Here is an 11,560-nt window from a genome sequence, read left to right as displayed (position 1 = left end):
TGCTCGTGTGTGTGTGTGTGTGTGTGTGTGTGTGTGTGGCTGGGGAGGGGTCGTCCTGTCTCTCTTCAGGCCAATGGAAGGGGTGGTCGAGGTGAGAACACAGGGCTGGCTGTTCTATTCTGCAACCCCCAGGCCCCATGTGGACACTGTGAGATCTGTGAGGACAGAGACTGTGTCTGATGGAGCCTGGGACCCCCGAGCACCCACACGTGACAATAATCTCCTAGGCTTGTTCAACAGACTTGTCTTGAGGGCCTTCTGCATGCCCAGCCCTGGGGACAGATGTGACTGAGAAAGGGCACTTGCCCTCTGGGAGTTCAGGGTTATAGCAGGGCAGCGCTCAGACACTGATGATGCCCATGGAGTATGCACAAAGCTGTGCCAGGGAGCTGTGCAGGCTGGGGGGCCCTGTGTGACCTTCTGGGGCTTCACGAAGCCACCCCAGGGAGTGTGGCACAGGGACCATGCTCTCTCGTGAATTGCGGGCAGGGGCCAGCTGCTGGGTGGGAATCCTGCTCCTCCACTTGCTGGCTGCCCAACCCTGTTCAGTCCACTTAAACCCTCTCTGAGCCTCCATCTCCTCCTGTGTACAGGGGGACACGACCACCACCATCACCTCCTGGGGTTGTTGAGAGGGTGAAATGTAAGCAGGACTTGTAAGGGGTTACCAAGAGGGAGCAGGAGCTTGTTGGGAAAGGAGGGAGGGGGCCTTGGTGTGAAAGGGCAGGTGTACTGGGCAACAGTGGGGGCCAGTGGGGCCATAAGCGAGGGCGGAAGTGGCAGGGGTGGATGGGGAAGGAGGAAGGGGCTTGAATGCCGGAACAGGAGTTTGGGATTTGTTGTGAAAGCAGCTGGGAACCATGGGAAGCTTTAAAGTGGGGGAGAAGTCAGTTCTGATTCTTGTTAGAAGGACTTTTCTGAGAAAGTCTGGAGGGGGAACTGTAGGCAGAGGGTGTGTGCGTGCTGTTGTGCACACATATGTGTGTGAATGTGTGTGTGTCCCTAACAAGGGCCAAGGGTGCAGGCTGAAGGAGATTCCTCTCCTTGGTTCTGAAAGGCTCAGACTGCCCTTCCCCGTGGGTCTCAGCCCTGGCTACACGCTGACATCACCCGGAAGCTTTAATAGCAGGCTGACCCAGGCCCCACCCAGACCACATCAGTGAGAACGTCGGGCACAAGTCCGGACACAGGGATCTCTAAGCTGCCAGGTGATTCTGAAGGGCAGGTAGGCCCCTACTTGGAGCCCTCCTCTCCTGCCTGTGCGCTTCCCCTCAGGCAGGCCACCAAGATCTTACCTTCTGGATCAAGCTGGCAAACTGCAGGTTTGCGGACTGGGAGATGTTTAGGACGGTGCTGTAGGCGTTCTCACCCTTGTTCTCCAGCAGGGCCTCCACTGCCACCCGCCGCCGCATGCTCTCTATGACGAAGACCGCTGCGTCAAAGGACAGCGTGTAGGCAGAGCAGTCCTGCACAGGCTTCCTCAGCACCCGCTGGCAGTACTCCCTGAGGCAAAGGGACGGGCAGGGATCAGGCACATGGGATGGGGAAGGCACGGGTAGGCCTCACTGTGCGTGCATCAACCCGCTGTCAGCACGCTTCCTTTTGGCTTTGGCTGCCAGGCAGCTCAGAGCTCAATTCAGAGACAATCCTGATTATTAGCCCAGCTGGTTAGAATCTTTGCTTCTACTCCTTTTCACAAGGTTTGGTTGTACTTTTTCTATTATTTATTTGTTTATTATTTGTATTTTTAACTGAAGTATGGCTGATGTACAATGTTGTATTAGTTTTAGGTGTATGGTCAAATGATTCAGTTATATATATTAATATATCTATATATATTTATTCTCTTTCAGATTCTTTTCCTTTATAAGTTTTATACACACACACACACACACACTTTTTTTTTGGCTGTGCCAAGCAGCATGTGGGATGTTAGTTCCCTGACCAGGGATCATACCGGTACCCTCTGCATTGGGAGCTCAGAGTCTTAACCACTGGACTGCCAGGCAAGTCCTTATTACAAGATACTGAATACAGTTTCCTGTGGTATACAGTAGATACTTATTGTTTATTTATTTATATATATATACATATAAAATCATGTTATCAGAGAAGGCAATGGTAGCCCACTTTAGTACTCTTGCCTGGAAAATCCCATGGACGGAGGAGCCTGGTAGGCTGCAGTCCATGGGGTCGCTAAGAGTCGGACAGGACTGAGCAACTTCACTTTCACTTTTCACTTTCACGCATTGGAGAAGGAAATGGCAACCCACTCCAGTGTTCTTGCCTGGAGAATCCCAGGGACGGGGCAGCCTGTTGCGCTGCTGTCTATGAGGCTGCACAGAGTTGGACACGACTGAAGCGACTTAGCAGCAGCAGCAATCACGTTATACTATTTCCATTTACGGTATATGTTTATTATCTAATCATCTCTAGTTGAATAAAAGTTAAGCATAAATTTTTTGAAAACACATTACATAAATTTAAAATAGGATCATTATTTTTCCTTGTCTGCTAGTTTATTTCTTCCAGGGGATCGTGATCACCCTGCTCATCTCCCGCTAACTCCTTAGCATTGAGCCCAAGTGGTCAGTCCAAGGACCTCACAAGTCATCTAGTCTGGGAGTTGCACAATGAGTACTGAGAACGCTAGGTCCTCAGTCTCCACCTTTTCTCAGCTTTATAGTATAGAAAGGATTCTTTTTCTAAACAAAGCTTGAGAAGGTTGGATTAGACTAACTATCCATTTTAGAGAGGCAGTCACTTAGGCCCAGAGAGGGCTAGGCATTTCCCTGAGGTCACACAGGAGTTAGAGGCAGAGCCTAAGCTAGGCCCATGCTCCAAGTTCGGTGTTTGGTCCTTGCTGCCTAGGAGAAGGGCATGCAAGATTGTCATCCAGAGCCTTGGAAGCCCAGATCCACTGGCAGGGGAGCGAAAGGAGTCAGGGTGGAGAGGGGAGAAACCAACTCACATGGCTGTGGGCAGGTCACTGCGGGCATCTAGCAGGAGGTCAGGGACGCAGTGCTCATCCTCATTGCAGCCGTTCCAGAAGGGCACCTGGGCCAGGGAGAGGCAGGTATGGCGGCTGGAAAGGGCACCCACAGCCTCCAGTCCCGGTCTTCCCTGTGGCTCATCCCTTACCCTCACAGCACACCAGCTCCTCTCTCTGTGGCACTAGACATGGGCTTTGTTTTTTTCTGCCCTTTTTACAGATACCATGCTGCTTTTGATCATGGCTTTGCATAGATAGTCCTTTCTTTAGAACATGGCTCAAAACTCAACTCATCCTGGGTCCCTTTCAATCCTCTAAGCAAGGTACCAGCACAGAACACCCACTTACCTGGCACCAGTCAACACTGATTGAGTGTTTACTGTGGGGAGGAAGCTCTCTGGTACTGGGGGTAAAGGATGAGGAATATACAGCCTCTGCTCTCAACTCATGGGGAAGATGGGTGTGTGAACAAATAATTACAGTGTGAAATACGCAAAATTTGTATGAGAAATAGAAGAGGCAGAGGGAGGAGAAGGTAATCTTGGCCCATGATGGTTGAGATGATTTCACAGAAGTGACAGTTGGTCAGAGTTCCAAAGGAGGACTGAGTTAACTGGGTGGATCAGGGAGAGGGTAGTCTGGGAAGAAGGACGAGTCTGTGCAAAGGGCCTGAGGCATGAGGCAGCATGGTAAGTTTGGGGAATAATGGTTATTTCGTGTTGCTGTAGTAAGGGGTGCAGGAGATGGAGAGATGGCTGGAGTCATGTTCTACAGCGTCATGGCGGTGGTATCTTGCAACTGATAGGAGTCACTGACCGCTTTAGGCTGGGATTGTCCTCCTAGACATGCATGTTGAAGACCCTACTGAGGAGGCTGCTGCAATGTTCACATAAGAGATGACGATGGTGTTGGTGTGGTTGTGGGTGTGCAGAGTGGGAAACAGGTTAGGGACCTCAGAGGCAGAGCAGCAGGACCTGGAGTTCATCAGGACTAAGGGAGAAAAGGGTCCCGGATGTTGGCCAAGTTTCAAGTGTCTGAAAGGATGGCTACACCATTTATTTATAAATGGAGGGGTTATATGCAGGGGATCAGTTTGGGGCACACTGAGTTTGAAGTGCCTGTGACCCATCCGGGTAGAAGTGCTCAGTGGGTGGGTGGGTGTTCAAGTCTGGAGCTGAGTGGTGAAACAGGAGCACAGCCTAGATCAAGGGAGGGGAAGCTGGTATCAGAGGCCAGGTGTATCTTACGGTCACTGACTTCTCTGGAAGTGAGAAGAGGGGAGCTCCCTGAAAGTGTTAATCGCTCAGTCATGTCTGACTGTTTGTGATCCCATGGACTGTAGCCCACCAGGCTCCTCTGTCCATGGGATTCTCAAGGCAAGAATAACGGAGTGAGTTGCCATTCCCTTCTCCAGGGGATCTTCCCCATCCAGGATCGAACCCAGGTCTCCTGCATTGCAGGGAGACTCTTTACTGTCTGAGCCACCAGGGAAGCCCTTTCTCAGATCCAAGTGTTCTTGCTTTAGACACGTTTCTATTAAGTCTGCTCCTTAGCTTCCCCATCCATGGTGGATTTGTAGCTTGAAGCAGCTAGCAAGGAATACAAAGCAGAGCTATACAAAGGAGGGCAAAGCAAGGCTTTAAATGACAGGACATAACTCCAGACACTTTGGAAGCCCTTGGGAGCTTCACTGTATTCTAGCTTCCGAGTTCACCTTGGTGATTTCAAGTCTCCAATGAAATACGCCCCACCCCTGCCCAGCATACTGTTTAAGTGTGAAAACTATAGAATAACCCTCAGAAAAATTTCTATCCACTTGATTAAAAGGGATAATTTAACACGATAAGCATCTGTTATACTCAATTGTATGGAATGGCTCATTCTCCCCAGAGGCAAGATTTTATGGTACTAGAACAGTGCTGGGCGTTGAGGAGAAACTAAATAAGAACTTATAGCAGAGAGATGGGAAGAACGCTTCTAATTTGCTGGAGGCTAGAAATCTATATTGACAAGATTTTGAAACATCTAGCTGCTATCCAAAGCCCTTGGTAATATGCCCAGACTGACGGTTTCAGCTCTATTTCTCATCTTTTCTTTACACATCCCTTCATCCTGCTTGTTTCCACATCCACACCTTGGCTATGCTGTCAGCTTTCCTGGAATAAAAGCCTGTTGTCCCCATCTCATGTCTATTAAAGGACCATGGGAAGGCCACCTCCTCCAGGAATCCCTCCCCCCATCATCTCATTGCATGATGACACTACCTATGAGCTGATTCCTATTCTGACTTGGCCTATGACTTTGATCACCACCTTGCATCCGTATCATCATCAGAGAATACCTTTCCCATTCATCTGCCACGGGCTTCAGCAAGCTTATAGAATGAGTGACTCGTATCCACTCATGAGCTGTAGTGGCTTTGTAATGACTGTGATGGGGAAAATACTAAGATTCAGTGTATCCAGCTTTCCCCTGCTCACTAAGGAGGATTCCAGCCTTACCAGGCCAGTATCACCCCCCTCTCCTGAACTGCATTTTCAGACACTCTCACTTACACATTTGTGACTCAGAATCAGGAGAAGAGGGAAGGTGTGAGGTGGGTGGTAGGTGGTGAGATGTGGCAGCTCTGGGAAGAGGAGGGAGCTGGGGGAGGCTGATGGGGGAGAATGAGAACAGAGATCTTCAGAAACCTTGCTGTTGACTACACAGTGCTTTTACGTCAGAGAAACACAAGCAAGCATGTGAGTAATTCTGAGACTGTTGTTTGCTGGCTGGGTTCTATATAATTCTCAGAGACAGTGTAGAGGCTGGAACTCACGGGTCATGGTCTTAGACCACTGTGGAATATTTGACAGTTGTTTCCTAGATCCTCAGGGTTTATTTTGCCTGCTCTCCTAGAACAGATTAGATAGAACTGATAACTGTCTGACGTTTTCTTTGTGTGGGATTTATATGGAGTTGCAGACATAGGGAGCATCTGAATATTAGGTACCAGACAATTCCAATACTCCTAGAGCCAGGGATTGAGAAGTGTGGATTGAGGGGTGTGCAGAGCCATTGATGAGGCTAAAACAACTTATTTTTGGAATACTTGGAGCTGGGAGGACTGTCAATAAGTCGATCATTCAACCAGTGCAGACCAGGCTCTGTGGTTGAATCACTCTGTCTGGCCTCCAGTGTCCTTATCTGTAAATGAGGGAGGTGGTGATTAAGAACTAAAGTCCCTCTGATCCTGTGACTCTCAGGATCCATGCCAGGCTCACTCTCAGCTGGGGACACAGGAAACCTTGAAGGCTGGTCCTTACCCTTAAGAAACCGCTCAGCACAGGTCACGAGGAAGGAGGGAAGGACATGCTGGGGGTCTGTGGGGCAGGAGATGGGAAGGTGCAGTAGGGGAAGAACTCATTTGTGCCCTCACAAAGCCTGGGCTTCTGGGAGGAGGTGAGGGCTGGGGTGGGGTATGTGCCAGAGCTGCTTCCCCGGGTGCCAGGACATACCGAGACCCTGAGGGTCGTGGGCCAGCCGTCATCCAGCATGGGGCCGTAGTCGGGGTCCTCCAGGGAATACTCGATTGAGAAGGTCACTGGCTTCACGTAGTCAGCGGTGTCCTGTGTGGGAGGAGATGAGGATGGGGTGAAGGCAGAGGGAACATTCATGTCTGGGCCAGGGCCGCTGAGAGAGAACTGTCATCTCCCTAAGCTGGGAGGGCAGCAACTTGTCAGCTCTGAGCATGAGTCCGTGGAGCCTTAGCATCTGTGGGTGGACAGAGGTTCCCAGATGGGTCTGCAGCTGGCGTGTGTGCTCCTGGAAAGGGCCCTTGGGTCCGTGTATGCCAGCCCCACCTCCTGCACGTTCCACCAACTCCAGATCATCCTTCAAGCCTGGGAACCTGTATTTTCAACCCCCAGCCTCTAGGAAGCCAGCCAGCAACACGTGCCCACACTCTGTTCAGACTGTTACTGACACTCTTGCACTGCATCATAACTATGTGATTCTGTGTTAGTCCTAGCCCCTCAGAAGCCTTTTAGCACTGTCCTAGCACTGTGACAAGGCTTAATAAATGTGTCAAATCAACGAAAGAAGACACAGGAATAGGGGCATTCAGGGGATGCTTAGAGCTGAATGAAGAATCCCTGAATCTCTCTCATGGAATGCAAATCTTGACATGAGTGGCTTCCTTGTGTTAAGGCATATCTAATAAGTTCCCAGATGACGATGCTGCTGGTCTTGGGGCCCCCACTTTGAGAACACAGACACGTCATAGGGGTGACACATTAACATACACTAGGACTCCTTATTTTTCTGATCTTTGCCCGTTGGATACTGAGGCCAGGTGGGCTCTCAGTGTTTCCTGTCTGTGTCTCCAAGGCTGGAGCTGTGCCTGGGTGTCTGGAGTTTCTGGGTGGAGGAATTGGCCCCCACTGGCTCCCCTCTCTGCCAGGCTGGCCTCTGTTCCTCCCCCCAGCCTCTTCATGCCACTGGTCCACCTTCCTTGGTCTTCCTTTTTAGCTGATGCTTTGCTTATCCCTTCCTTCTGAGCCATGGCCCCTGACCCCCATTCTCTCTGCAAGATATCACTGAGCCCACCTCCCTCCTTAGATTTCACCCCCTGCTTAAGCAATGGTGGGCATGTGGGAGATGGCAAAGGGGATATCAGAGGAGGGTCCAGTGAGGTGGAGAAGCAGTGTGACCCAGCGGCCTCTGCTCTGGGGTATGAGTGTGGGTGCCCAAGGTCCAGGACACTGCTCCCTGCTGGCCTCCTGAGGTCTGCTGGGGGCTCAGCACCAGCCTGGCAGCAGCTGAGCTCTCTGCCTCTCCATGGCAGCACCTCCTCCAGCTCTGTTCTCTTCCTGGAGGAGCCTGGGCTCTGCTTCTGGGGCTGCAGGGCATCCGGCTCACCAGCACGTGGAAGCTGATCCGCTCACAGTGCTCCTGGCCGGAGGAGAGCAGGACGGCCCTGTTGGTGTACCGGTCGCCGCCCTCGTCCAGGTGGGCCCGCGGTGTGTACCGCCTCTCATCCATGGTGGCATTATACCTGATGCCTGGAGGAAGGAGAGGGGAAGACCATGGAGGTGGAGCCACATCTCCACCAAAGACTGTTTACTTCCCTTTACAAATAGCCTTCGGAAAGTCAGCCTCCTCCAGGAAGCCCTCCAGGCTGGCCAAGGAAGAGCTACTCCTCTCCCCTCATAAGGCTCAATGTAGGCAGGAAACTCCCACATGGAGAGCAAGCAGTACAGTGAGAAAAGCCAAAGGAAGGAACTAAAAAGAAGAGGGAGGCAGAAGAAGGAGAAAGGGAGATGGAATTGGCAGTGAAGGGATAAAGAAAGAGGAGGAGATGGAGGGGAGAGTGAACGCAGTGGAAGAGGCGAGGAGACAGTATGGGTGTCATGGTGATGCCCCCACTTGAGCCCCTTCTGGAGTCAACACAGCTCTGCCCTCTCCTGTCACCTTCCCAGGTCTCACCCTCTGCTCTGGGATCCTGTTGGGCCTGGATCTGAGTGTCTGCAGGTGGCAGTTCCCATCACACTAGGGAGGACTGGCCAGGCCCTGCCCACCAGCTTCTCAAACCTAAGACTGTTCTGAGGTTAAAGACTGCATTCCCCTCCCTTTCAACTGGGTTGATCTTTTGCTAAATGTAAGAAAAGCCCAGCCCCTTCTCTGGTACCACAGCAGCACTCTGGGTGTGCCAGGTCCTTGGTATTATTCTCCTTTCATAGAAGCTGAAAGAAGGACACCACCACCCAGGCTTGCCTTTGTTCTCATCTTCCTTCTGGAACACCCCTTTTTAAGTCATCTGATTGGTCCTGCTCCTTGGCTGAGCAGCTCTCTGTGGTCCCAGTTTCTTGCACTGGCCTAGTCTGGTCCTGGAACCTGCAGCTGCCACTTTCTGGGGATGACTGGGCCCAGGGCTGTCACAAGCCAGTGTCTGATCCCAGCCTTGGAAGAGAGTGAAGGACCCTCAGAAGGAAACTGTCCTGCTGTGGACTCAAGCTCACTTTGAGCAGAAACCACTGCTACTTGGGTCTTTATCCACCTGATACCCTGTTTCAGATCCCTCATGGGTCTGACTCTCGGAATCTGACTTCACAGCTTCTACACCCTAAGCTATTAGACTGCTTCTCGTCCCCTGTTCTGATTCAAACCCTATCTCTGACTGTTTCCACCTTCCCCAGCCTCTCCCACATTGGTCACTGCTGCTCACTGCCATCGTCTCCCTGGCATGAGACCCCCTCTCTGCCCTTTGGAATGAGAGCACTGAATGGACATCTAGAAGTCATCAAACGTGGCTCTAGGTGTGACCCTGGCACTCAAAACCCATTTCAGCAAAAGCCCAGATTTAGAAACAGAGGAAACACAAAGTCCTCCGGGGAGAGACTGGAGCTGGGGGAGTGGGGAGGGGCCGGATTTACCGACTGTTGCAGTTTGGTAATGGGGTGCCAGGAAGACGGGCGTGAAGCAGAGGAAGGCAGCCAGGCAGGTGGCATCTCTGCCGCTGCGTTTGCAGTCCCTGTGAAAGATGTTGATCTTGGATGGCTCAAAGTGGAGGCTGGCATTGATCTGAACCACAGGGCGGGACCTGCAGGAGGAGGGAGAGAAGCAGGGGTGGGCAGGGTGCAAGGCTGCCCTGCTGGGACCTGGGGGAAGGTGGAGAGCCAGATGGAATGGGGTCTCTAAAACCACCACTGGAGGGTGAGGAGGTGGTGGGGCCTGCAGAGAGGGGCTCTGGTGTCACAGGATTGGGCAAAAATGTGCACAAGTAGTGAAGGGCAGGCTAAGTAATCTCATAGCCCCTCAAGGCAACCCTTTGTCATTTTCCTAGCGGTATGCTTGCTACAGACCATACTGACATCCTTTTGCCTCATCACATCAACCCTGCATGTCCACTACAGTAACCTGGAGAGCTTTAAAAACTCCTGATGTTTGAACTAGAAAAAAACATTTTAACATTTGTATGGAAATACAAAAGACTCCAAATAGCCAAAGCAATTCTGAGAAAGAAAAACAGCTGGAGGAATCAGGCTCCCTCACTTCAGACTACAATACAAAGCTACAGTAATCAAAACAGCATGGTACTAGCACAAAAACAGAAATATAGATCAATGGAACACGAAAAAAAAAGCCCCAAAATAAATCCACACACCTATGGTCAATTCTTTACCAGCTGAGCTACCACGGAATCCCTATGGTCAATTAATCTATTACAAAAGAGGCAAGAATATACAGTGGAGAAAAGACAGTCTCTTCAATAAATGGTGCCAGGAAAAACTGGACAGCTACATGCAAACAAAATGAAACTAGAATATTCTCTAACACCATATAGAAAAATAAACTCAAAATGGATTAAAGACGCAAATTTAAGATTTGTGTTTTCCTGTGAAAACATTTCAAGATGTTTTCCTATGTTGGAGGACAACATAGCCAAGACACTCTTTGACATGAATTGCGGTAATATCTTTTTGGATACACTTCCTAGAGTAATGAAAATAAACACAAAAACAAACAAATGAGACTAATTAAACTTAAAAGCTTTTGCCTAGCAAAGGAAATCATAAACAACACAAAAAGACAACCCACAGAATGGGAGAAAATATTTGCAAATGAAGTGACTGACAAAGGATTAATCTCCAAAATATACAAATAGCTCATGCGGCTCAATATCAAAAAAGAAAACAACACAATCAAGAAATGAACAGAAGATCTAAATAGACATTTCTTCAAGGAAGACATACAGATGGCCAAAAAGCACAATAAGAGATGTCTAACATCCCTAATTACCAGAGAAATGCAAACCAAAACTACCAGGAGGGCTCACCTCACACTGGTCAGGATGGCATCATCAAAAAAATCTGCAGACAGTAAATGCCAGAGAGGGTGGGGAGAAGATGGAACCCTCCTTCACTGTTGGTGGTAATATAAATTGGTACACCAGTATGAAGGTTCCTTAAAAAACTAAAAATAGAACTACTACATGATCCAGCAGTCCCACTCCTGGGCATATATCCAAAGAAAACCATAATTCAAAAAGATACACGCACCCCAGTGTTCCCTGCAGCACTGTTTACAACAGCCAAGACAAGGAGACAATCTAAGTGTCCATCAGCAGAGGAACGGATAAGGAATATGTGGTGTACATACATACATATACATATGGAATATAAAATGGAATAGTACTCATCCATAAAAAATATTGAAATAATGATATTTACAGCAATATGGATGGACCTAGAAATTACCATATTAAGTGAAGTCAGAGAAAAACAAATATCATAAGATATCACTCATATGTGGAATCTAAAAAAAGATACAAATGAACATATTTACAGAACAGAAACAGAGTCACAGACTTTAAAAACAAACTTACAGTTACCAAACGTTAAAAATGGAGAGGAGAGATAAACTGGAAATATTTGGGATTAACATATATATAGTACTATATATATTGGAGAAGGCAATGGCAACCCACTCCAGTACTCTTGCCTGGAAAATCCCATAGATGCAGGAGCCTGGTAGGCTGCAGTCCATGGGGTCGCTAAGAGTCGGGCATGACTGAGCGACTTCACTTTC

The 11,560-nt window shown here is 49.4% G+C and overlaps 1 protein-coding gene across 1 annotated transcript in view; it reads right to left on the bottom strand.

Moving 5' to 3' along the window:
* The window catches only part of ITGA11 (integrin, alpha 11), a 94,779-nt gene that overhangs the window by 16,199 nt on the left and 67,020 nt on the right, over positions 1-11,560 (bottom strand). The window contains exons 15-19 of the mRNA XM_010834508.1: positions 9,406-9,572; positions 7,892-8,034; positions 6,490-6,600; positions 2,972-3,057; positions 1,296-1,503 (exon numbers count right to left, since the gene is read on the bottom strand). Coding sequence (XP_010832810.1) covers positions 1,296-1,503; positions 2,972-3,057; positions 6,490-6,600; positions 7,892-8,034; positions 9,406-9,572 — 715 coding nt within the window. The remainder of the gene's footprint in view (positions 1-1,295; positions 1,504-2,971; positions 3,058-6,489; positions 6,601-7,891; positions 8,035-9,405; positions 9,573-11,560) is intronic.

Source organism: Bison bison, unplaced genomic scaffold, assembly GCF_000754665.1.
Source record: "Bison bison bison isolate TAMUID 2011002044 unplaced genomic scaffold, Bison_UMD1.0 scf7180017864034, whole genome shotgun sequence".
In the NCBI taxonomy this organism is placed as follows: Eukaryota; Metazoa; Chordata; class Mammalia; order Artiodactyla; family Bovidae; genus Bison; species Bison bison.
Note: the sequence above shows the minus strand (reverse complement) of the source record. Positions and strands in the feature narration are given on the sequence as shown.